This window comes from Falco cherrug, chromosome 8 (genome assembly GCF_023634085.1).
Source record: "Falco cherrug isolate bFalChe1 chromosome 8, bFalChe1.pri, whole genome shotgun sequence".
In the NCBI taxonomy this organism is placed as follows: Eukaryota; Metazoa; Chordata; class Aves; order Falconiformes; family Falconidae; genus Falco; species Falco cherrug.
The window spans coordinates 62,904,653-62,930,850 of NC_073704.1; the positions used below are offsets into that span (position 1 = coordinate 62,904,653).

Sequence of the window (26,198 nt, forward strand, 5' to 3'; positions counted from 1 at the left end):
GAAAATAACTATGTTATTAGACCCTATGTGCTGTTTACATGCTTCAGGCAGCTGGATGAGGGTGCTGGGATGGGAGATCACCGCTCCTGTGGGCCACTGTCCCTGGTCCTCAGTTGCCACCTCTCCGATCTGCTCCAGCACGTACCTGAGGGCAGTGGGATTTAATGATGTATTGTCTGTTCCTGGTGTTGCCACTGACCTGCTCAGTGACCTTGGCTGGGTGATGTTCTTTCCGTCCCAATCTTCCTCTGTCTCCACCTTTGGATTTTAAGGTTTCAAGTGCAGAAGTTGCTTGATGGTCTGACTGGGTTGGGCCCTCTTCTCGTGTAATGCCTGTGGGAGCCAGCACAACCCAAGTAACAGCAGTGAGTTGGTCAAACAATCTGATTTTTGATTAACTATCTTATCAAAACTGTAGCTACCGTTTCTTTCAAACAGCTCATCCTCTTTCTAAAATAGCGCTAGGAATATCAGATGGGATGTGCAATGCCGTATGGATCTTTGCAGCCCAAAGTCAGCCTCAGATCTGCAGTGGCGAATGCAGTTTGTGGGACATTCAATGACGTTCTTGCTCAGGTGGAAGAAGTGGGGAGGGGAAGGATGCAGGGCTCTTCGGGTCTTGCTGCACACACGAGTTTAGCACCAAGTGTTCACAATCTGTTGCCAGAGCAGAGCGGTGATGTGAGTCCTTCCAGGCTTCCCAAGGCTACCGAAACAGGCTGAATATTTCAGTGACCAGAGTTAACAGATTCACTACTTGAGAGATGTAATTTTTCAATTAGACAGTATGTGAAGAGATGGAAAATGCTTGCAAAAGTAGATACTGGGCTCTCTTTATTCATGCATTTCCATAGTGCAAGCCCCATAAATGAGCGCAAGATTTCCCCACCAAACCTGTTAACTTTTTAAGGCAAAAACACGTCTTAAGCTGTGAACTGACATGATAAAAGTGAGTATTTGGATTCACTGAAAGTCGTCGCTTCTTCAGAAGGCTGGAAGAAAGTGCACGTAGAATTTAGGTCTAACCAACACAGATAAGTAAGCGATACGCAGATCTTGTGTGGGTCGTAACAACAGAGGCGAGAAGCAAGCAAGCAGGATGGAGAGTGATTTTTCCAGCTGATGGGGGGATGACATCTGACCCCGTATGTCATTTTCTAGTGTCAGCACTGCTTGAAGGAGTTTTTCCTGAAGCATATGGCCGTGGGTGAGGCAGCATCGGTCACTTTGATCCCTGTCTTACCGCAGTGGACGTGAGGAATGAGGGGTCTTGGGGCCAGGAGAGGGTGTTTCATTCTGCAGTTCATGTTTCTGAGTTGGTTGAAGCAATGTAATGCCAAAGTGCTGTGAACGTTCCCTGTTCATCTCAATGGGCCATTCCCTTGAAAGACCAGTTTTCAGCATTTATATGCAATATAGTTTCAAGGCTTCCTTATTGCAGAGCCTGCGAATGAGAGTAAGCAAAAAACATCATGTGAATGATAAAATTGGGAATGCGGGAGCTTTGACAATGTGGCCTGATTGCCCTCTTGCTGGCTCACTGCTGCTGAAATGCTTAATAACGACAGTCTGCACCTACGGTAATTCTGATATCGGATGTCTTGCCTATGCGTGTGGTCACACATGGCAAAATGTGCAGGCGCGTCATGTGAGCATGGGCCAGAAGGAATTCATGTGATGTGGTGTGGTTTCAGAGATGTTGATGTGGTTTCCAGTAAGGCCTGCTGCCTCAGGTGTTTCTTTTGTGTGGTATATATAAGTCAAAATAATTGTTTTTTAAAAAATTTAAGTAAAATATGAGAAAGCTTCTTACTCCTTCTTAGAAGAACATTGTATCTCAGGCGCACTATGTGGCTGCATTTGGCAAAGGAGTTTTCATGCTTGATTATTTCCAATATTAGGGCAATTCAAAAATGGGTTTATTTATATTTCAGTGGCAACAATCTTACCTTAATTCTGCTTCTTCAGGGAAAGAGCCTGACTCCTTCTCATGCCTTTTCAAAGGACCTTGGAGAAGACCTCTAGAGAAAGAAGCCCAGGCGGTCTCAAGCAGGAGAGTCTTTGCTTGTCCCCCTGTTGCTGAGTGCTTTGTAGACTTAACTCTTGAGCCAGGCTGGCCAGAAGACCCACCATTATGGGACCAGTGTCCCTAATGCCTGCTACAACTACTACTAGATCCCTAAGGAAAATGATGCATCAAGTTTCATTGTGGCAGATTCCATTTCTACGTGTCTCACTTGGCTTTAGTGTTTAGGATGTTTTTTATAGCGTGGATAATCCATCTCCTTGCCAAAATCCTTCAAAAGTAATTCCTGAACGAGGAAGAAGGAAAGCAGGGACGGGGCAGAAGGGGAACAGCTTCTCTTGGTACTATTTGGTGTTATTCCTGTTTTGTTGCCTTTTGCAGAAGTGGTCCAGCTGAGCCTGCCAGAGGACCAGAAGATCAGTGTTACCACCATCACAGTTGGCCTGAGCACTGTTCTGACGTGCAACATCCACGGGGCGCTGCGGCCTCCCATCATCTGGAAGCGCAACGGTGTCATCCTCAACTTCCTCGACTTGGAGGACATCAATGTAAGTCCTGAGTTACCCTTGTCATTTTCTTTTTAGGGCATTGAATATGACTTCATTTAACAGGTGATAGTTTTAAGGGAATAAGTTGTATCTTGTTATTATTATGGAAAACTGGAAGCTGGCCTGATATTTTGTTTTTATGTGAATACGCCTCAGGAATAAAAGTGAAACAACGTACATGCAGCTGAGAGCAGGGGTACCTGGAATATGATGCTATGAAATTAAAGCTCAGTACTGTAATAACCCAGCACTTTGACAGCACTGGTGCTTCACCCCTTGTCGCTCATTTAGTTTGGTGCAACCTGTGGTCCACGGACAGCAGCCCTGGGAACCTGGGGGACAGTAGCTCTGCAGACCGTTAACTCCTCGGGGATCTCTTTCCTACTACAAAGAAGCAGGTTCATCGAGAGCATGAAACAATACATTTATGGTTGGCAATGAAATCTCTATCTAAATCAAGTAATACATTTTTATCTCTATTCCTCCCGTTTCACTTGTCTTTCATTCTTCGGCTGAGGTTTCTGATGAGCATTTTTAAAAGGGGTTATTCAGCCGGGTGTGGCAGCACTCTCATGGGAAGATGAATCTGCTTCAGTTCACAGTGCTGGTCTGATATGCGAGTCAGTTGGTAGTAAAGACAGTACCTGAATAATGGTATAAACCTACTCGTTTGTTTAACAACATTTAATTATGGAGATAGTGGAGAGTAATGTACAAAAAATATGGTGTGTATTTCATTTCTCTTTGCATTAAAGTGCACACTAAATCAGGTTTTATTTTAATTACACTACAGCAAGAGTTGATTTATATTTTTGTTGAGTTCTTGTTAATTTGATAACCACTCAGTTCAGAGTTACAGTCAATACTGTAGCTCCCAAAATAGTTGTGTATCCAGGATTGCTTAAATGTGAAAAATCTTTGGTTTACTTTTCTGAATAATTACATGGAAATTACAGCACATGGGACAGATGTATGCACTGCAACTCGGTACGTTATTTGTTGGTTCTACCTTAGCAGGAAAATCATGTGCACTACATATAGGTGATTACTGTGTGCACAAACTCAGCAGTTAAAACCATCTAAACATTCTTTTCTCTTCATCAAAGCAAGTATTACCTTTTAAAAATGCATTTCTTGTCACCATTTGGAGCATGACATTGAAGTGCAACTTGAAACCAGCGAACGTCCCACTGCAGGATTGGTGCGGGACCATACAGGAACCGTAAGGAGGACGCGCAGGATTGCACAGCCAGCCCGAAGCCAGTGTACCTGACCAGATTTCTTATAGACATCCACCAGTGCCAGGATTAGAATAATGGCCTTTGGGTCACTGGCACTAAAAATACATGGGAACCTGTCAAGCTGCGATGTGCAAAGTCAGGCGTTCGCTGCTGTAGTCGGGGCATGGCGCAGCGCGCCGTGCAGGTGGTTGACCTGGCAGCTTACCGCCTGTACCTCCTTGTGCAAATATTCTTCAGAACAGATCTATTTCCTGGCACAGATTAAGCTTAGTAAAGATTACACGTGCTGCCAGTGTGCTTAGTTTAATCTGTAGCGAGCAACTTCAACAGCTTTTGTGTGATCGGAGTCTAGGAAGAGCCTTTTCTTTGGGCGGTTATATTCACTGGACAGGTATGAGACGTGGGTTTAGGGTCAGATTTTGTTGGGCTCAGGGCTGAGCTGGGCTTAGAAGCGAGATTCAGCTGTTTGGAAATCCTATGTCCACACACTCTGGAGGCTCAAGAATTAGATTTTTTTGGGCCAAAAATAATGAAAATTCTAAGTATTTATCTTGCCTTTATGAAATTTTGGTTATGGTCACATTAATCTTAAAAGATTAAAGTTCTTGTGTGAACTGGACACAAGGTGACAGTCCAGGAATTCGAGTAGAAACACATCCTTGAAGGACAGATAGCACGTGGCTCTGAGGCTTCATTTGCAAATCCTGCTATGTCAAATAGAGTTTTGAGGAGTACATTTTCAGGCTGAAATGCCAGTTCCTCCCTAATTTAGTGCTGCCCCAAGTGGATTTCTGGTTTACTTATAAGTAATACTCTTTCTCATTGGTTATTTAATGTTAACGGAAAAAATTATGTCCTTGCGCATAAACTGACTGGTTCCTGAATGAATCAACATGCCCATGGACAGTACCATGCCATACAGCAGGAAAAAAAATATTACTTTTTGATCTGTTTGAACAAGTATATCTCCGAGAAACTATATCAAAAGAGCACTCCGAGATTCTTACAGGGAGGAAAGCCAGGATTTATGCCTCAGTTTTAATGTTTCACCTGTCAGTTTATGGCCTCTATCACCTTGTCATATAACACCTGCAACTAGCGCACATCAACTTTTTTTTAATCTAATAAACACCTCCACACCTTTTTTATTTTTAAATGAACTATAAAGTTTTTTATGTTCTCTGTATATCCCTGCCACCTGTATTCTGGGCTGGTTACTTGAGGTGACAGAATTTGGCCATTACCATCTTTCCTTTTCCCTAATCTGTCGGACCCTTGAGCTCAGGTTGTCCCCTCTCCGGTGACCAAGGATGGGCACCTGCATGTCTGAAGCACTTGTTGGCAGCAGGGATGAAGAGATGGTCCTTCAGCTGGTAAATCCAGTCTTTTTATTTAGATTAATGACACGTTTTACAAGTCTGGTACTCATGGAACATGAGCCGCGTTCATCTGCAGCGTGAACACACTTGTGCTTGGGGCGGATCCTTGCGTGTGCCATGGCAGTAGCATCAGCATTCGCTTTGGGGTTTGTGGTGTGAGGGCACGGGCAGCCGTGCGGGCTCAGCGCTGTGGGGTGGGCTGGCTGCAGCAGGTGGTTCAAAGCTTCACCCTTCCGTGGGTACGGAAACTCACATTAAACAATAATCTATTTAAAGGCATTGACAGCAAGAAAGTAAAGGGAGCGTGCTTAATGCACTTGAAGTCAGTTAATTAAATTACTTCAGTTTTCTTTTAGTATGCCTCAAGCAGAAACTCGATTGCGTTTCTGCTTTTCACAATAAGGTTAGCAATTTGGCTAATTGGAAGTGCAACAGGAGATTAGTTGTACCTTTTAAACTTCAAGAAAATCCTCCCTGCTCCTGGCACAATGGTAATCACATACAAAACCTACAGGATATTCACACACTCAGAAAAATCCTCATATTATATTTCAATTAGGCTATTTCTCTTCTAAATGCTAATTCAAGAAATCAGATGACGATAGAAGCCTGACTCTGGAAAAAACAGAATCCTTCCAGCCAGGGGTGAGAGCAGCACAGGAGAGGCACTGCTGAAAAGTCCTTCGTGACTTTATTACTCTCCAGATTCGTGACAAATGTGAAGTGGGAAGGTTGACTGTGTTCCGGATTAATAGTAGAAGTGACAAAGTTGGTCAACAAAAACCTAGATAATCCTAAATTTGCGTAGAACTGAAAGGTTGAAGATTGCTATAAAGCCTCGTTGTTTAAGTGTATTACTTAAATCATTTTTATGTGATATCTTGATTGGCAGCAAAATATGAATGATTTTTCATTGCATTCTTAATCAGAAGCTTTCATAAGCAACACAGTAATAATTTGTCTTGTCCTGTCTTTGAAGAACTCTGTTAAAGAGTTGTCACATAGCTATTGCAAAAGAGCCATCTTAGTGGTACATGCAATTAAATTATTTTTCTTGCAAACACTTAAGATTGCTTTTAGCATAAAAATATTATTTATCCATAAATTACCCATCCACATTATTTATTGATTAGAAGTCCCTTTGCAGCTATACTTTTTAAAAGTCACGTCAGCTTTTCTCATGCAGAAAACAACTATAACGTAGCTGAAACTGATAAGACTGTGATAGCTATAAATGGATTTCTGACTACAAATAGTGAAGTGGTTAAAATGTGTCATCTTTCAAAATAATACACTTTTGCCCCCTAGGAACAAGCAGTAAGTTTTACCAAATACATGATTATGAAAGCATTCCTCAATTTGAAAATATAATAAAATCCTCCTGGAGTCAAATGTATTTATACAATATTTATAGGATATTGTTTCACATGATTTGACATTATTTCCAGAGAAACATACGTAAATTTATAAACAAAATCTATAAACAAAAGTTATTCCATGAGAAGCAACGGAGAAGAGAATATTACCATAAGAAAACAAATGTTACGGAATACAGGTAGATAAGATTTGGTGAATTACCAACTGTAATGCAGGTAGCTATAATATAAATTCATGAGTGCCTTTCATTATTCATTTTAAATTAATCTGTACACTTTAACTCATATCTGCATTCAATCATTAGTTCAAAAATAAGCTTTTCATAAACAGATGGTTGAAATGCAAGTTATTTCATTTCTACTGATTCCAGGTAGGATAGCATGTCCTTGTTCTCCCAAAAAATCCCATCCAAGGACAAGCACAGAACTCCAGGGTCAAGTCCCACATGGTGGAAAGCACACCAGGGGATTAAAGGCAGGGGGGTGAGAGCGCTTTGCAGCTACTTTATGACTTGTCTTTCTCCTTGTTTTATGAAAAATCAGTAATTGCCATTAAAAAGTGTGCTCCCAGGAGTTAAAAAATGGAGCATAGAGTTTGTTGGCTATTGTCGCTTGTACCTATCAGTCAGCTTATCTTGCACTAAGTACACTGAGAAGTGCCTGGCAAGATGTCCACGTGCCAAGTTCTCAAAGAGGTCTGGAATGTTCCTGTCCAGCGTCATGCATTGTATGACGGTGTCAGGAAATCACACGGGCTGACAGGCAAGGCAGGTTGAAGCTGCGATGAGCCAGGTCCGGCGAGAAGCTGTTCTCTGTGAGGACGAGCCCGCGGTGCGGGAGCTCAGCCTTCCTGCTAAGGCTCGCCCCACTCCCGTGCATCTCCTCTGCCGTTGCCTCCTGCCAAGGGAAGGAAGCTCGGTGGTGGGACCTCTGATCTCGCCTTCAGCCATTCCTGCCTTTGACATGGCCTCGGGAAGAAAGTTTGGGGGTTGCTGCGTGGGTTCCTGTCCTCACCCAGGACCCCAGAGGCACCTGAGATGTGTAGGCTGAGCTCAGATGTGTAAGTCCATGCTTGGAGAAAAAGGAGTGATTCTCTTCTCCAAGTAGGTTTTCCTCCTCCCCATACAGCTCTGTGTACCTTACTCTGGCTGAACCCAAGGCTGCCTCCATCTCTGCCCACCGAACCTCTGCCAGGTCCACGGTGCAGAGCATGCTGAAGTGGCAGAAGTGGACTCGGGGGGTGCAGACCACTTTCTGAATGGTTCAGTGCTCATATTGCACATCTGCCACCTCCTTGTACGTCTCGTGGCTCTTATCTGTGCCTACCTGCCTTTAATCCACACTGCAGGTATATTTGTGCAAATACCTATTTTCCATATATAACATTTGAAACCCCAAGCAAACGGCCAACCTTTAAAGTGCTAGTCACTTGGATTAGTCTTCTCATTAAAACGGGTTGTGTGAGGGCAATATATTCCTGTTGATGGTTTTAATGTAGTTTCTCTGTTAAATAATAAAAAGATCATCTGTGAATAACCCCACTTAATACTGTGCTAATAGAAATCGGGCCGTTAAAATGATCAAACCTTCTGTCACCCTAGATGCTGCAGTAATATCATGATGGGATTAAATTTCAGGAAGTTGCATGTTTAGAGCCAAGTTTTTTCTCTTTCAAATCAAAGTTTATGAAACGGCACAGTGCTTATAGTATCTCTTTGCAGGCTCCAAAATAGAAGTTTAGTGGAAAATTAGTATTTACAGTATTTTCAGTATATATAGGCTCTCACTTTGCTATAATGAAGATCACAGAACTTGTATCCACCTGTGCCTTGACTAAAATAGCTCTTTTTTGGGTCACAGACCAAAGTTTGTAGGTAATTATTGCAAATGCAGAAATGCCTTCATGGAGACAATAGAGTTGTTCACCTGGTCCTAAATAGCCGGTGGAGTGTAAGGCTTCACCTTCCTAAACAGCCCATTTGGGGGGAGGCAGATGTTACTCTGGGGTGGTTTTGGTTTGCTTGCATGTTTTGAGATCCATAGGGCACTACCTTGTGAAATTTTTAAGAAACCTGAAATTAGGTGCAAATCTCCTATAGATGAATTGCAGTACTCCGTCTGGATGTTACAGCAGAAAAGCAGGACTACGAATGCAGCCTGAATCTTGTACAAATGAGCAAGAGGAAAGGAGTGCGCCCATCTGCTGTGAAGTATTAAGGCGCCTAGAATGGCACGCTTAAAAAAATGCATTAGGAAAAAATTGAGAGTGAGATGAATTAGACTCTGAAATCAGTTGTACTCTCCCGTAGCTGTTCTGACTCTTGCAACTGATAATTGAATTACAGACCAAAATCCATGAATTCCAGTTATCTGCCTCTCCACTGTAGGGAGAAAGTTTATGAATACAGTTTCCTCCCAAGATTGGTACTTACCTGTTCAGTCATGGTCTTTTCATTTCTCTGAAATGTCTAGTAGATCCAACTAACAGAAGCATTTCACTAAATCCCTGGTATGCCAATTCCTCCCTTCCAATAGCTCCAGCAAGAAGACCTACCGTTGATTTTCCTCACTGTATTGTCTCTTGAGTTTCTCAGTGTATAAAAGCCATCCATTTTTACCTATATAATAATTGCACAACTATCTAAAAAGTTTATTTCCATATGTTCAAGCCAAAAACTTTTTTGGCTTACCAGCAAAGTCTTATGTTGTGCTGAATTCTTTGAGCAGAAAAACAAGAAAAGATGAATTAACACCCCATCAGGCAGTGTTTGCAATAGTTTTCTGGCATTTGCTTAAGGCTGAATTTTTCTCCATGCAAATAACTAAAGTGATAGCATGTGTAAAACCAAGAACAAATAATATTAATGAAGCATAAGTTCTCAGCTTGTCTCTGCAAATGAATTATTAAAAGCACCAAAGAAAGTGATTTAAGAGCCCATGACTAATTTAGTTTTTATTATTTTTATATGAATCCCTCATGAATCTATTGTAAAAAAGATCAGAGACATTTGATTAGTGAGGAGAAATAATTTTCAAAATGATAGCCATTGTTGTAGATTTTGCATAATAACAGTCTCATTAAACGCTTGGGTACATTTTGTTTTAAACTTCTGTAAACATTATCAGAGAGAGATTTCCAGGACTCTGATCAGGCAAGCTTTTTTTAACATGAACTAGTTAATACATTTTCGTTGGTGTGCTAGTTACTGTGAAATCGTGCTGATGTTTGTCTGGTGGATGACTGGTTTTGTCAATAGGCACTGATACCACATGGGGAAGGCTCCCAGCTTCCCTGGGCTTGGTGGAAAGGGCTGGAAGGGAAGGGTTTAAAAGTGAAGTGAAAGAAAAAAAAAATCTAAAAAAAAACCTCTTTCTTATTTAGAAAGAAATCCCAGCTACCGGTGGGATTCTCCTAAGAAGAAACCACTCGGGGAACTCCATTCCCTCTGTCGTTATTTCTGCTATGAACACTCTTAACCTGGTGAGGGGGTACCGGCTGTCTTGGGGACCCACCCCCAGTGTCTGTTAGGAGCAGTCATTATCTCACTGGAGTGGTTTAAAATCACTGTTTGGGTTTAAAATCGCAGGGGCTGGGCAGAGCAGCCGCCCGGGCGGTGTGTACCCTGTGATGCCAAGCTGCGGCGTGACCTGTGCCAGCGCTTGCCGAGAGCGGGGGAGATCGTCTGGGTTTGTGTCATTGGGACTTGGTTTTCTGTTCCTTCTTCCTATTTATAGTGATCAGGCAAGTATCTTTTTTTCTCAGGTGACTGAAAGTTATCCTGAAAATTAATAAGGCTGAACCTACTCTATGCTAATTGAAAATTCCTGGAAAACAAGAGACTTTGCCAGAAGAGTTTTAAATGTTTCAATTCTGGGTTGGAACAACCTCAGGATGTGTTAGAAAGCTTCATGGTAAAGCACCTGAAATGGGCAAATAAGGCGAGCAGGCATTGCCCCGTACCCCCGGCATCGCCGCCAGCGCAGCAGCCCGGGATGGGTCCCCTCCGCCGGCTGTGTTCCGGGGTGTCAGAGCCGGAGATTTGTGACATTACAATCACATATTGGATTTCACTTGAGGCAGAACGTGAACGAGATTTACAAGCAATATGCAATGTTTTACACATTTCTAAGCACAGTGTCTCCGAGCCGCGGCAGATTGCTTGACCAGGGAACGCATTAGTAAGGGAGGAATGGGATAAATAAATATGAAAAATCTTCTGTTTGGAGAGACCGATGTCTTGAGTAATCAGCAGTGATGGAAAGGAAATACAATAATAATAAAAGAAAAAAAGTACATAGCCATTTTCTAGGGTCTTTTTTGTTATTTTTTGAAATTGACTGGATGCAGTAGCAACTTTTTTATTTTTTGGATAACCGAGCTGTTACCAATCTAAAATGCACGGTCTTGCATTTTTTTAATCTTGAAAAGTTAAAACATATTCTGAGGTCACTTAATCAGTTACTTATTTGAAGGGTAACTGCAAGACATAAAAGAAGCTCATGAAGGGTAGAGAACTTTTTATTCAGAAAAGGGAGAGAAAACGTGATACAAACTGCTGGAGAAGGCAGTTTATCATCTGCCAGTAGTCGACCTTATCAATTATGAGAAATTATAAGCATAGCTTGCTGCATTATTATTTTTTAGCCAGAACGCGTAGCATCATTTTATCATGAAACTCATAAAATAGAGGTGATGAACACCTTATCCTCATCTGGCCGCTTTGATGCAAGGCTTATCAGTTTGGGCGGGTAGAATGGTTTCTGCCTCTATTTTCATCATTCCTGTTTCTTCCTCTTCACAAGAAAATTCACCTTGGGTGGTCAATGAGGAAACCCATGTCTCAGGTGTTACTTCTTTGCCTTTCTCCTGGTTGCCTGTTGTTTTTCATGGGATGATAGCTGTCGGGGTCACCGTTGGGCATTGCTGGGGGGAGGAGCAGGGCAGTCCCAGCTCCTGAGGGGTGGGCAGTACGCATGGAGACTCCTGGGCAGCCCTGGGATCCTCTGCTTTAAAATTGGGATCATTTTAGGGTGAGAGAATTAAGTTAAGTCCATTTTATGGATGTTTATGGTTCCCTCTGACGGCTTCGAGGCTCAGAGTGGCTTGGAAACATGGCTTTGCAAGTAAAAGCCTCTGAAAAACGTCAAAGGACGTGCAGGACAGCAGGGCTGGGGAAGGGGCTGGAGCACAGGTCCTGTGAGGGGCGGCTGAGGGGACTAGGGGTGCTCAGCCTGGAGAAAGGGAGGCTCAGGGGGACCTTCTTGCTCCCTACAACTGCGTGACAGGAGGTTGTGGTGAGGTGGGGGTCAGTCTCTCTTGCAGGTCACAAGCAACAGGGCAAGAGGAAATGGCCTCAGGTCGCACCAGGGAAGGTTTAGATGGGAGAGCAGAAAAAAATTCCTCACCAAAAGCATTACCAAGCAGTGGCACAGGCTGCCCGGGGCGGCGGTGGGGTCACCGTCCCTGGGGATATTTAAAAGACGCATAGATGTGGCACTTAGGGCCATGGTTTTGTGGTGGGCTTGGCGGTGCTGGGTTAATGGTTGGACTTACTGATCTTAAAGGTCTTTTACAACCTAAACAATTCTATGATTCTGTGAAATGTTTCCTCTGCCTTTTTCCAGTGTGAATTCTTCCCATCCCCTCTCCCCACCCCATCCTCCCCCCACCCCATCCTCCCCCCGGCCAGTTCTCCCGGCAAGCTTATGTGGGCGTGTTTGGATGGGGGGATGGAGCTTCAGAAAGAACTTGAGCCTCTAGAAATGTTTTGTGCTGAACAGGTTCTGAGAACTTTTGTTCAAAGAGTTCCCACTTGCCTGATGCACGCTTTTGAGAGGCAAGAAGTCCTCGTTGCCCTGCAGTTCCTTCTCAGCTTGATAAAGTTGTGTGCAGCACTGCGGTGTTAGACCCTGTCGAGGACCACTTCCCAGCAAACCCAACCAGCAGCTAAACACACTGCCCGTGTTCACTGACCGGTTAGTGCAGTGGCAGCGGCAAGAGATGCACCTGAGCAGCCCCCTAAGAGCTGCCAAAGGTGGAGCAGCACAGAGGGGGGTGGGAAAGAGCCCCCCAGTGCGGGGTCAGCCCACTGCGCAGCAGGGCTCCTGGCCGGGAGGGGTGTAAGATGTAGCGTTAGAGGCTATTAAGGAATCAAAGACTCATCATTTCCTAATGCTCTAGGGCTTGGGTTTTTACAGCGCTTCCAAATATACCCTCATGAAATACACACAGAAAGTGCTTGTGCGTAAGAATGTATGCATATATATAAAACGTAACTGTGAAATCCTAATGTACTAATTATATCCACAGGGAAACTCAAGGAGAAACCATGAGCTGCAATAAACACGCCGAGTCATTAATTTGCTAGAGAATTCAGTATTATTTTTTTTTTGTAGCAACAAAAGGTTCAGTATTGAACCTAAATTTCATAATCGCTTTTTCCTTCCCACATCTAATACTGGTCATTCTTAACAATGTTGTAGTCTTATGTGAATTTACTGTGTATGCACAAGTTCTAACACAGGGCAGATAATTTCCCTATGCCTGACATAAGTGATATGGTGTTAAACTAAAGCATCTTTGATAACCTTCTTTAAGTGCTAAAAGTCAGACAATAGTTTTTTAAAGTCATAAACCATGCTTTTACCAATATAAGCTTCTTTTTACAAGAAAAATGCATTTGGAGAGAAAGAGAATAATACTATAATCTTGCTTCAGTTTGTTTTTCAAAGGGTCTTTACTTATATTAATACATTTATATGCATTGGAAAAAACAGATCGTCCATAAAAAGACAATTATAGAGCACAAACCAAGCATTCATAATATTTTTCTGAGATATCTTAAAGGAAGCAACATACTTAAAACAGAGAAGATTTTATTGTCCTGTTTTTCCACAACTCCGTATAAATCATTCCATAAAAGTACCCATCCTGCTTTTATTGATCTAAACTCAATTTGAGTTACTTTGGGATTAACTTTTTAAAACTGTTATTAAGTTCCCTCTATGCAACCACTTTCTCTATCACATGCAAATATCATTTGAACAGGGCTGTTATCTTTTCTATTTGCAGTTGCTCATGCATCTTTGCTTTCTGGCAGGAAAGATCTAGCTGACCAGAAAACAGGCAAAAGCTTGAAATGGGAATTTTTGAGTGGGTATTTGTAATAATGTATTGGGCAGCTTAACCAGCTTATCCCATAGTGTAGATGCTAAATCTGCCTGATACCCAGGGTGGCAGTAATATCTGAGATGCTTTGGCTTATAGAATAACGAATGTCAGGGTCATCTGTGGATTTACTCTTATTCTTTATAATTGCTCATGCACTGGGGCAGCACATAGCACAGCCAGGGTGGTTATCTCTGTGCCCTCTCCGGTTAAGGTCTGTGCTTTGGGGAGGGTTGCTGCCCTGCTTGTAAACTGTATTGCTGGGTGCTCGCTTCAATCTGCCTTGTAACACGTCTCAAAACTAGGCAAGTTCCCAAACCTTTCTTCCTCCCTGCCAGTGCTGGCCTGCCACTGAGCCACGGAGGGGAAAGGCATGACAGAAGTTACTGGAGAAGATTCAAGAGCCAGCAAAATAATGCCAGATCAATCCCATACTGCAAGAGATGGGCTACCTTGTATTTTTTTATTATTATTTTTTATGGGTGCCAGCTGGCATTGCAAGTCTGCCTCAGAATCGCAGCTTCCTTCAAAAAATGTTCCAAGTGTCCTGGCTGGAAAGGAAGGCTTCGAACTGTAAAGCAGATGCACCCTGAAGAGGCAGGAAATATGAAATATAAGGAGCCCCAGATGGTTTTGGTCAATGATCAAACAACTCTTGCTCATAATTTCTGAGCGCCTGGCAGGGGGGTGGCAGCAAGAGCATGGATGGGGATGATTCCCTGTAGCATTGGACCTGCCACGGGCACAGCAGGGAAAGGGAGCGGTGTCAGCACCTCTGTGCATAGATTCGCTTTCTCCACCACAAAGAGACTGGGACCCAAATTCTCAGCCCGCACAGCACATTTGCATTCATTTTTTCTGCCGTCCACCCTGGTAGGTTCGATGGAGTTGTGCTGGAAGACCCTGGCTGTGAGGTTTGCCCCCCTCGCCGCACTGCGGTGCTGCGCTTCCCTTCTGCTCCTCGTGGCCGTGCCGGACAGGGGTGGCAGAGACACGGCTTTGGGTCGGGGCTTTCCCCTGCACCCATGGCTGCAGGCTGGCTTTCCACCTACACATTGGAAACTTGAAAAAAAAAAAAAAAAGTCCTTGAGTTTTCCAGAGCAAAACCACTCTTCAACACTCACCCTGTTGTACTGGGTTTGTGCCATCCTGATTCTAAGTTGAATTTTACCACATTTCTGCAGTGTAATTCAGCAGAGTTTAGCATGCTTCACACGAAGAACTAATTAAAAAATATCATTCTTTAAGCTCATGAACAGCTCATGAACTGTTTTTCAAATGTATCCTTCTGGATTTGCATAGAAGTGCAAACGTTCCGGAGCTGCAGAAATCTGAACATTAATGGTGTAACAAGAGAAGCTGCTTTGTATACCCATCAGCGTTGTGGTTCTGTTAACTATAATTTGAAATAAATTCCTAGGCAGGGCGCTTGAACAACACGTTCAAATGCCAAAACCTCTCGACTAACTCATATTCTCCCAATCTATAATCAAAAATTAAAGTAATACAAGAGCAGATCTAGGAAGATGGAGGGGATAAAGGAGGATATTTGTCAAGCAGTTGCAGATCAAAATAAGTTTGTTTGAGAAAATGCTTGTGTTCTTCCTTGTCTCCTGCCTAGGATATTGTCTGAGATCAGTGAGAAACAGTTTCAGTTCTTCCTCATCGAGTCTCAAGGTTACAGTGCATTTTCTAAGAAGTGGCATGGATAAAGGAAACCTTAACCCACCCAGAACTTAGCGTTTTATGCAGCTGAGGTTAACGGGTAGATATTAAATTCCGCCATAAATAAAACAGCTGGAGATTGCTGTCTTTTTTATGTGCAAAGAGCGCCTTGTTAGCTACCAGCACAAAAGTTCATGTTCTCAGATGAGTTACTTCGCCTCACTCTTAAATTGCTGCTCATTTTCTCCCTGCATGTTGATTTATGAACTTTAAAACTTACTGTTCAAGGCAAGTTGTGTTCCCAAGCTGCGATGCTATCAAAACCACTGAACAGGTAGTCTCCCTCCATGTGGTGTTTAAAATATTTTTACTAAATAATAAGGCACCTTTCCTGTCTTCTGTTCCATACAGGATTTTGGAGAAGATGATTCCCTCTACATCACCAAGGTAACAACTATTCACATGGGCAATTACACCTGTCATGCCTACGGCTATGAAGAGCTGTATCAGACCCACATCCTTCAGGTGAATGGTTAGTAAATGGCATATATGACAATCCATGAGAACATTCCCGTAAGCCAAGTTGCGTGTTAATCTCATTCGCACAGAGACGTGAAGAGCCACGCACCAAGTTGTCTGCGTGCGAGCGCGAATGCAGCTCGGGGTTTGCTCACTCGTGCTGTATCACACAGGCAATCAAAAAGAAAGGTACCAAGGGGGGGACATGTATAACTCCCTGGGCTTCAGCAGGTATCCTAGCTGTAGAACACGCTGTCAGTAAGGTTTCCGTAGAGTTAAGAGCAGCATTTCAAAGCATCTCTTGGACTAATTACTACTTTTGTCAACAGAAGTGTTGCTTCACTAATTTCTTCTTCCAGAAAATAATTTGTTGCATGAAATAGCCCAGAATATTTAAATAAATACAGCACAGTGTTTCCAAAACTAGCTGTCTAACTCCCAGCTATGTATCAGATGACTACCTGGTTGTAGTTACCTTGATTTGTTGGGGGCTGTTTACATGGGCTAAAGATGTGGCCCGCTGGGTTGCAAAATGAGGGCGAACCATTTTAGGGGGGAGAGAACCGCACGGGTCGTATTTCAGCATTCTCATTCCCCTCTGTCCCCCGGACCACGTTTGCGCTTGGTGGAACTTACATTCAGGTATTTGCTAACTTTCTTCTGACCTCAAACTCAGTCAGTCACGGTTATTTAAAATTCTATTGGCTTAAACCAGCATTTCATCAAGGGGCCAGCCCGCAGAGTGTCCACCTCCCCAGCAGCAGGATCGATGTCCAACTTCAAACCCACACATACATGTGCTAATATGACTGGCAGTATCTCCAGAAGAGGAGACGGGGGAACCCCTTGCACGCTATGGGTAGATTTTGACATACTCTGTGAAATTCAGAAAAATTCAGAAACTTCGTTACAGGGGATACATTATAAGCAAAATGAATATGTAGTTCTTTCTCTAGATGTGTGCAGACCTCTACAAAGAGGAGATCTTTCAGCTGGTAAGAGCAGATAGCTACATACAGGTTAATAGACAGAGGCTGACACGAAGAGAAAGAGTAAAAAAAGAATATTTAGGCACTTCAAGAAGTGCCACGGTGGATGTGGGGTTTGTTTGACTGCAGTTCAAGTCTTCTGGACGTGTGTAAGTGCTCCCTACCCACAGCAAGTACCTGGAGGAAAGCATGAAGCATCCAGTTGATTTGAATGAAAACTGACTTAATGTTTCTACATAATAATTTGTCATCTTTTGAGATAGTAAAATGTAAAATCTCAGCAATGTGGATAACTAGATTGTGCACGCTGCAGCTGGGAAAATAGGTTTCCTTCCTCAAAGCGCTATTTGTTTGATGAACGACAGTTGAAAGAAAAGCAAGCTAACAACTTAATCCCGTGTATATTATGTGATATATTATGAGGCCTGAATGGAGTTTAGTTGGCAGACAACAATGTAGACTTTATCATCACTGAGAATATAAGGCCCAAAGGCTTTGAAACTAAAATCGGAATGAGAGGAAAGCTAGATGGAGTGTGGGGAGGGGTTGATACGTTTCATACTCATGCCTGCCACTTAGATTTAACTTGTTCTTGAAAGATCCCATTTTCTTTGTAAATGGAAGTTCCACACCACAGCTGCTTGTGTTTTTTCTTACTAGTAGGAGAGAACATTGTGATACCAAAAAACCTGCTACCCATGTTGGCTTTTTAATGTTGCTGTATTGTCACTAAACACTGCAAAAAATGCCATGCATTCTGGTGTCAACCCAGGCTTGCTAGAAAACACCACAGGGTCTAGAAGTCTTTGTCTTGAGGCACCTGATATTCCCACATGGGCCATTAGGCTTTGCAAAACCAGGTTTTTGCAATTCTTGATGGGGCCGGCTGGCTGCCCGTATTACCACGTTCTCTCCTTTTTTCTACCCGTGTTGTGGCTTCCTCCAACAACTGACGTTGGGGTGACAGCACCAATGGCAGGACAGTGTTGCCTGCCTTCAAGTGCAGGGGGGGGAGACGGGGATGGGACAGGGAGGGTCCTGGGGCAGAGCCCTGCGCAGGAAATCCTCGATGGGTTTTAATAACTTGCAGGAGAAAGTGAGGAATTGCTCTTGACAGGAGTAGAGGGAAGAAACTGAGCCAAGCTGAAGTGAGTGAAGATGCCGAGTATCTAAGTATAGTTGATGGGCTCTGTTCTGCACTGGGGATTGTCTCTGTCTGTCTGTATCAAACTAAAAACTCCATCTTCAGCACAGGAGGGTTTTTCTTGCTTTTCTGTATTGGACTAAAATGGTAAGAGAATGTGACAGAACCAAGTCAGCCAGAACTCGGGTGTATCCGCTTGCCTGTCTCCTCCAGGGAGGGACTGATACACTTTTAACATCAAAAACACGGGTTTTTTTTAATTCTATGAAAACGATAAGATTTTTTTTTTCTTTTTAATAGAGAAAACTCCACGTTTCTCTGTTGGGAAGGAAGAACCAACTGGGTTTATCCCTAACCCTTCCCAAGCTCACTGTCTCTCTGTACAGGCAGGTCCCAATTTTTAGACTGTGTTTCAGTTAATTCAGTGTTTCCAAAGCTGCAGTAACTCTTCCAGTGTCCTTTGATCCTTTTTGTACCACCTGGGTACTGTTCCCACTGAGGCCCATCAGTCCAGCTTACAAAATATTTTCCTTTTATAGCCTTTTTCTCCTTAAAAGAATCTGATTCGAGTTATATGTGCCAGGAAATACAAGGTTAAATAGAAAACTTGGAGCCCAGTTTAAACAAAATTAAAAGTTTCTGGGATTCGGAACTCTACTTGAATATATTACAGACTATTCAAATTTATCAAAAGTTTACCCATAGAAACCCTCTCTTTCATCCCAGTGTTATTGTCGTGGCTGTTCCTTCTCTTGTCCAAGGGAAGGGAATTCATCACGGTCACGTTCCTGCTGGCAGGCAGGCGGGGTCCTGGCTGATACTCGTGGCTGTACCGGTGCCACCAGCCCAGCCGCGGGTGTGCAGCACCGTGCCGGGGCTGGTCAGTGTCTGCAGTGCCCGCAGCAGCTCCGCGCTGGATGACTCAGCACCGGGCATTGCGCGCTTACGGATTTTTTGGCCTAAAGATCCTCTCCCAAGCAGCCTTTCTGAAAGGGAAGAGGGCTGGTTTTGCTCGACTGCTGAACACCATGCAGTGCTTCCCCTTGCATTGGCTGGTTCAGGATATCACAAACACCACGGGCAGATCCAGATGCTTGTGTTGACAAGCAGAAATGAGAATCCTGTTACACAGAAAATGGGGAGACCACCAGATGAATGCCCTGAACCGCTGGCTCACGTCTTCTGGGCAAGAAGCATAGCGCACACATGTGAAATGCGTCCTGCGTGCGACAGTTGATGTGGTAGGTTTGGGTTGAGCTCATCCATCTTAGGGTTGACAGCAGTGGTAGAATGCGTCAGTGTATTTATACAGCTGGCCCTTAATGTCTTCTGAAGAAAAGGATGTGCTGAAAGGCAGCACAAAGTTTAACAATGAGATATTTATCTTGCATGCTGGTATCTTTGATCAGGAGAAGCCAAGAACAGTGGGAAAATTATGTTCTCTCCTACGTATGGATATTGCTTGGGAAGTGTGTACAGCATACACTAACTGTAGGGAGGAAAAGCAATTTATCACTTTCAAGAGGAAAAATAGTTGCTGAGGATAAAGAATCTCATAAAATTGTAATCAACTATGAAAATTGATAGTTTGCAAATCAAGAGACTGCTGAGTGTGGGGCATCATTTTCCGTGGTCTTGCACTTTGGAAAACATCAGCATAAATCAGAATATTGTATTCCTTGAAAACAGTTTTAAAAAGCCATTCAATCCTCAGCCCAATTATAAGGGTCCAGTAGGACAAATTTTCCAGTAACAGAGAGATGTTTGAAACACGAAAGTTTTCTTAATGTGGATAAACAAAACATATAACGCTGCAGACTCCTTTCAAAATATAAATGGAAAGATTAAAACTTCTCAAGTAAATGATTAATCTATTAATTATTACTAAGCCCTGGAGTATATAGGTTCTATAGCTGCAGTGTATGTCTTTGGGGCTTGATACTGCCATCTGTGCTCGTCGTGTGCCTTTATCACCTGAGCTGTTTTATTGTAATGAATTGGTCTGCTCACGGGTAAGGTGCTACTCAGTATGCAGTAGTAGGCAATCTACCCAATCTCATACTTGTTTGAATGCTTCTTTTTTCCTCTTTTGCTTAAGATAATAACATTTTATATTGCCCTTGGCTACAGACACAGTAATGGTTAGCAATGATATATATTCACCAAGGGAAATAGCAAAGGATAATCCATATATTCCAAAATCTGGAGCTGAAATCTTTGCAAGTGGAAAGTAAAATGTGCTTACTGGGAATGTATTAATTTGTAGCAAGGACAGTAACAATGCATTCTGCAGTTTGCTGTTATCACAAGGCAGTTGTGTGCAATAATTTAACTGTGCAATGAATTATGTAAGACAAGGGAGAAGAAATAAAAAGTTTAAAAATAGAGGGAGCAGGAAAATTGTAAGAGAGTGGGAATGAAGGTGCAACGCGTTTTTGTAGGTGGAAACAAGCAAAAAAAACCCTTATTAATCACTTGTGAAAAGACATCTTGCTATAGTTTTAAGTTAAGCTAATTTTCATGCAGAATATTGATTCAGTTTCTAGGACCCCTGAGCTACCTCCTGCAGTATAAATCTATTTTGTTTTTAGCTCTGCGGGTAAAATAATGTGGATTACTTACATGCAGACTAACACGGTGTGAGGCAAAAAACTGAGAGATGCAAGTAAACTCTGCTTTGCAAAGGAGTGCCCAGTTTCTAGGGAGCATGGTTGTGGTGGCAGTCATTGGGAGTGTTTACACGAGTGCTCATATGAAGAGGAAAGCCTAAAGCAAAGCATTGTAAAAAAAATACAAGCCAGTGCTGGTTTTGAGAGCATTAAACAGGTGATGTCTGGGATGGGCTTTGTCTGCTTTAAGGGCTGGTGGGTGAGAAAACAACACTAGGCTTGAATTAAAATTGCTCGGGTGCCTTTCATTTGGGAGATGTTGGAGAAGGGCTTAAGCCCAGCTGGGCGGAGCTTCATCTCGCCTGGAGACGGGCAGGCACGGGCAGGTGGCCGTATCCTGGCAGGAGCAGAGCTCTGTACGGGGCATGGGACCTTGCGGGCTTTGCTCCGGAGCTGATTTTCTGCTGGCTGGGTGCAAGCGTGGGCATGCAAGTCTGTCTGACAGAGGCTGGGGCAGCAAACCCCCGGGCAGAGCGGCTCAGCATTGCTTGTGAACTGGAAGAGGCAGGTTGTGCCATCTGGAGAATTAGGGCGGTACCTGAGGACATGAAGTATTAACTGTCACTTGACTTCACGCAAGTTGGGGCATCTAAATTCCTTGGATATTACAAGTTTTTTCCTATGCATGTGTAGGAGACAAGCCATCTCTCATCTATGAGTCTGAGTAAATCATGTAGGCTTTCAGTGGACCTCAGTTCCTAAATCATTTTGTTCTAAAAATGTTACTAGTAGCACGCAAATCATAGGCAAGACAAACATTGGGTGCAGGACCTTCATAAAATTCTGTCGAAGTGGACAAAAATTACTGTCTTTATCCTATCATGCCTGGAGACATTGACTCGGAGAAATTTAAATTAATTTTCCAAGGCACAGACAGAACGAGAAGCTCCTGACTCTGTTACTCCCAGGAATTGACTGGGCACTCTCTTAAATAAGGGGGGGGGAGCTCTGACAGCCGCCAGCCGTTTCCAAAAGCAGGGCGCTTGATCTGGCACCTCCCGGAGTCGGGAGGAGCTGCAACCCTGACAGTAATGGGAGGAGGAGGAGGAGGTAAAAAGCTGGTAAATGCTTTTATTTGAGATTTGAAAACTCGATTTAATAAACCAAACCTTGTCTTTTTGGTAACCTGATTAAAAAGCTCTGGGATGGTGTTTTACTCACTGCTCTGCATCTCACCGCTCCTTCTGGAGTTAAGGAAATAGAGGAGGGATTAAGCCCACACATCCAGTGCAGACCTGGAGTTTGAAGCCATTCCTTTCCTAGAAGTCCTCATTTTTTTGTCTCTTCAGTTGCCCCTAGGTGTTTCCTCTCAGATTACACTTGAACAATCTCTCACTTTTAAAGCTATAAAACACAAGTAGACTTGAGGGCTTTCTGTGGTGGCTGATTTCCTTCCAAGCTGACGACTCGGCTCTGGTTAACACTTGACAGCTGGTAGGTAAGGCAGAAGTAAAATGCATCTCTCTGGTAAGGCCCATAAAAAAAATAGAAAGATGGAAAATGTATGCTAGTGAATGTAATTAGTTAAAGTATCTCCATATGGGTATGTAGACACATAGCAAGCTGCAGACACAGATTTCATCTTATTCTAAAGCAGCTGTTAGGACAATGTGATTTTGCCAGTCCAGGAGCCTAATGCTGGACTTCAAAAAAACACAGCAGCAAGTTAGGTACCTTAAGCCAGTGGTTTCCAGTAGAAGTCTGTTATTAACTCATTTCTTTTAAAAAAAAACAAACAAACCACAAATTTTCCTTAATCCTCCACTAGTGATACAGCACAGCCTCATGTCTCCTTTTCGTACATCCCTTGAGGTGAGAGAGAGAAGGGTCTCACTGATCCTGCAGTACCACAGATGCTCTTTAAAGTGAGCGAGTAGTTAAGAAATAGTTAATAGGTGATCTTAAGCCTTGTTGATTTGAGCAATGAAGCCAACATGATTGAAAATCAATGAACTTGTCTGAAATTGTAATATAATTAGGAGTTCTGTTAATTGAGTGTATCAAATAGTTCAGAGGGGCCTTCCTGAAACAATGTAAATCACGTTTTGAAAGCCTCTCAGAAAAAAAAAAAAAGATAAGTTGATAAACCCTTAATCTGTTCAGAATAACAAGTAGTGGATGTACAGCCTATTTCCTGATGGATATTTAATTAAAATATTGAATAATGTGCTACTTCTAATAGGCAAGAACTCAGATTCCTTCCTTACTAGATTCAGTGAAGGTTTGGGTTTTATACTTTAGTTTTTTATCTATCTGAGGATCCACCTTAGGTTTTAATCCAACTTTACTTACATTCAGTCAGTCACTTAATGAAAGAAAGCAAGAACTATCGAAATACAACATCAGATATTGAGGTTGCTCCCTGGCATTGGTTTATTAGTTTACCCTTTTCTATTATTATGTTCTATTTTCTGCCCCTGTCGCTGAGCTGGAGAGAAGTCCTGTAGCTTGCACTGGAGGCTGGGATGTCGCCAACCTGCCCGGTTCGCAGCCCACACCTCTCCCACGGCGCCGTGTGAAGGCAGCGGCTCCGGAGCCACCGATGAGGGCTGGCACCGGGAGGGTGAGCTTAACGTCACTGATTCCTTGTTCCCCACAGTGCCACCAGTGATTCGCGTCTACCCTGAAACGCAGGCGCAGGAGCCCGGCGTGTCGGCAAGCCTCAGATGTCACGCCGAAGGCATCCCTAATCCCCGAATTACCTGGCTAAAGAACGGCGTTGATATCATGCCAAAACTATCCAAACAACTAACGCTTCTAGGTAAGAACAGAATTTTGATTAATTAAAGTATTGTAGACGGGGATTAAGGAGGATTATTTTGCCCTTTAAACTAGAAGTTCTTGTACTTTCGCTAAGCCACAGTTCTTTGGAAATTGTGTTACAAAACCCCTGTTCTTTCCTTTTATCTTTTTCTCCTGTGAATTTCTCAGGAAATACAGTATTGATTGTTGTAAGTGGTAACAGCGCTCGGTTAAAAGGCAGCGTGCCTGGTTCTCCACTGCCTCGTCTCTCGTGTACGGCTTCTGATTTGTGTGCAAATCAGAAGAGAAACGCATTAAATTATTTGTTCAGGTAAAAGCACTACGCTGGATGCAATTCAGCTGAGAATCGGACTGTGGTTCACTCCTCACAGCCACCTCTGCAGAGAGAATCAGGCTCCTGACTCCTGTTGGTCCTTGTTCAAATGAGGGTTCCACAGATGCGATGAAAGGCAAAAAGAGTTATTTGCAATTTTTTGTGTAAAAATATTACAAACCTCCCCACCCCACCCCCTGCTCTGGCTGTGGTGTATTGCAGCCCTCCACCAGTGTTGGCAGGACGGCTGGGTGCCGTAGCTCCAGAGCTGCAAGGGTCTTAGGCGACAATCCAACTCCAGGAGGCTAAATGATAGGAGGGACTGTAGAGAGACCCCTCCAAACCCAGGGTTTTGGGGAGCTGATGAAAACCTGTTTGCGAAATTGAAGTTAATTTTTCTCTACTAAGGCCAAAGCATTTTTTTTGTAACAAGAAGAAATAAATGAAATGTAATTTATTGTTTGCACTTGGGATTGTCATTCCTGGCGCGGAGTGTGTATGTGCTAATGGAATGAAGCAAAACATCGGCTCTCGTGAGAATGCCCCAAATACTTCTAGTTATGTACAGGGAAACACTGTGTGCTGAAACCACCCTCTTGAGCCATCGCCGGGTGGCTGCAGCAATGGAAAGCAATTAAAGCAGTAAAAGCAATTAGCAGCAGTGAGGAACACTGTTTATGGGTGTCTTTCTTACAGCAAATGGAAGTGAACTTCATATCAGTTCTGTCCGATATGAAGATACTGGTGCCTATACCTGCATTGCTAAAAATGAGGTGGGAGTGGATGAGGATATATCTTCGCTTTTCATAGAAGATTCGGCAAGAAAGACCCGTAAGCTTAATTTTCCATATATTTATTTCTTGAAAGATTGTTTAAATTTAATGGTATACATGCAACTTAATAGTTCAGTCCATTGCATGTGGTATGTTGGGCTCTTACTGGTCAGGTAATGACAATTTTGCCTGGGCTTTGATCAGAGGATTGTATACTGGTTTGGGAAGGAATCACATGGGGGAGGTGAAATCTCCTCGTCCAGGATGATGGTGCCTTTCAGGTGCCAGAAGCGTACTGTGCATGGTACAGGTGACATCTTCACTAAAGTAACAAATTGGCAATAGTTTTAGATAGCAGAGAATCCAAAATCCTAATATTTTGTCAAAATTTAGTTGGCTTCAGAAAATAAATTTAATTGATTTCTGTACAAGGCTTCTTCTTTTAAAGCCAGTTATAAGTCAAAGTTCTCAAATATTCAGATGCTTGAAAAATGTTCTGATTTAATTATTTATTTTACCTGTATTTACATCACTAACTGGCAAAATGGGTTTCCCTTGGTGTGATATCATCTTCCACATCAAAGACAAATATTCTCCCAGCCACTCCTAGCTACATGTGTCCCACAGGAGTGCGGTGTTATCTTGACCACACTGTCCCTGAAACACAATTAATGAAGGAGGTGATTAGTTGCACCAGTGGAAAAGCTCCCAGGGGCCTGATCCTTCCTAATTCTGTTGTCCTAACTGCTTGGGAGATTGCCTGGCTTTATGGTGGTACTAAAAGGCCATGTGCAAATGGGATTTTTGCTACTTTTCTGGCTGTTAATACAGAGCGAGAATTGGAAATGAAGTTAACCATAAATATGTGCTCTCATGGTGATTATTTGGAAAATATATTCTATTCCTCATTAAGTAGATTTATGTACTCTTGTTAATGTCGGTAGGTTTCCCTTGAATACTTGAGCAAGGGAAATTACAGTATGTTGAGAAATAATTGGATGTATCTTAAACAGAGATTCAAATGCAGATGTACTTTCAAAGGGTATTTGAATCCTAAAAGAGAATGTAGTTGCATGAAAGTCCAAGAAGAATTGCAGCAAAATGTGTTGTTGCTGTAACTGCCCATCTCAGGCTTCTGAAAGATGTCATGTTTCCTTACTGAACCTGCACAGAAATCGCAGCCAGTACCATACCTCCAGTTACACGGGAAGGTGACATCTTCTCTTTAGTCAGACTTTGATCTTTGCACGGGCTAAAGTTGACTTCATTTCAGGGAGGATTTTTCCCATCTCAGAGTTTCAGAATTGTCTGTAGAAGCAGCAGATGTATTTAGAACTCTCTCTCTTTCCTGATATTATATTTGAATGAATGTTACAAAGTTTTCACAAATGAAACAGTTCACGTAAACATAAGTGTTAATTCAGTTACTTGCTACAATGAGAATTTTGACATTGTTTTGTTGTTTTTTTCTTTTCCTGATTATTTTCTGGCGTTCCCAATTTTCTGATGCTGCAGTTGCAAACATACTGTGGCGAGAGGAAGGTACTGCAGTAAAGTTCTTTTGTCGTAGTGATAATGTGCTTGTCTGCGTTAATAATTCCATGATGGGCCATTCTCCACTGACT

The 26,198-nt window shown here is 42.8% G+C and overlaps 1 protein-coding gene across 2 annotated transcripts in view; it reads left to right on the top strand.

The window, feature by feature from the left end:
* The window catches only part of FSTL4 (follistatin like 4), a 236,515-nt gene that overhangs the window by 191,540 nt on the left and 18,777 nt on the right, over nucleotides 1-26,198 (top strand). The window contains exons 7-11 of one of the 2 annotated variants that reach the window (XM_055719381.1): nucleotides 2,408-2,574; nucleotides 15,815-15,935; nucleotides 23,324-23,485; nucleotides 24,497-24,631; nucleotides 26,089-26,115. In XM_055719381.1, the coding sequence (XP_055575356.1) occupies nucleotides 2,408-2,574; nucleotides 15,815-15,935; nucleotides 23,324-23,485; nucleotides 24,497-24,631; nucleotides 26,089-26,115 (612 nt within the window). The remainder of the gene's footprint in view (nucleotides 1-2,407; nucleotides 2,575-15,814; nucleotides 15,936-23,323; nucleotides 23,486-24,496; nucleotides 24,632-26,088; nucleotides 26,116-26,198) is intronic. The other variant, XM_055719382.1, reaches the window with a different exon arrangement.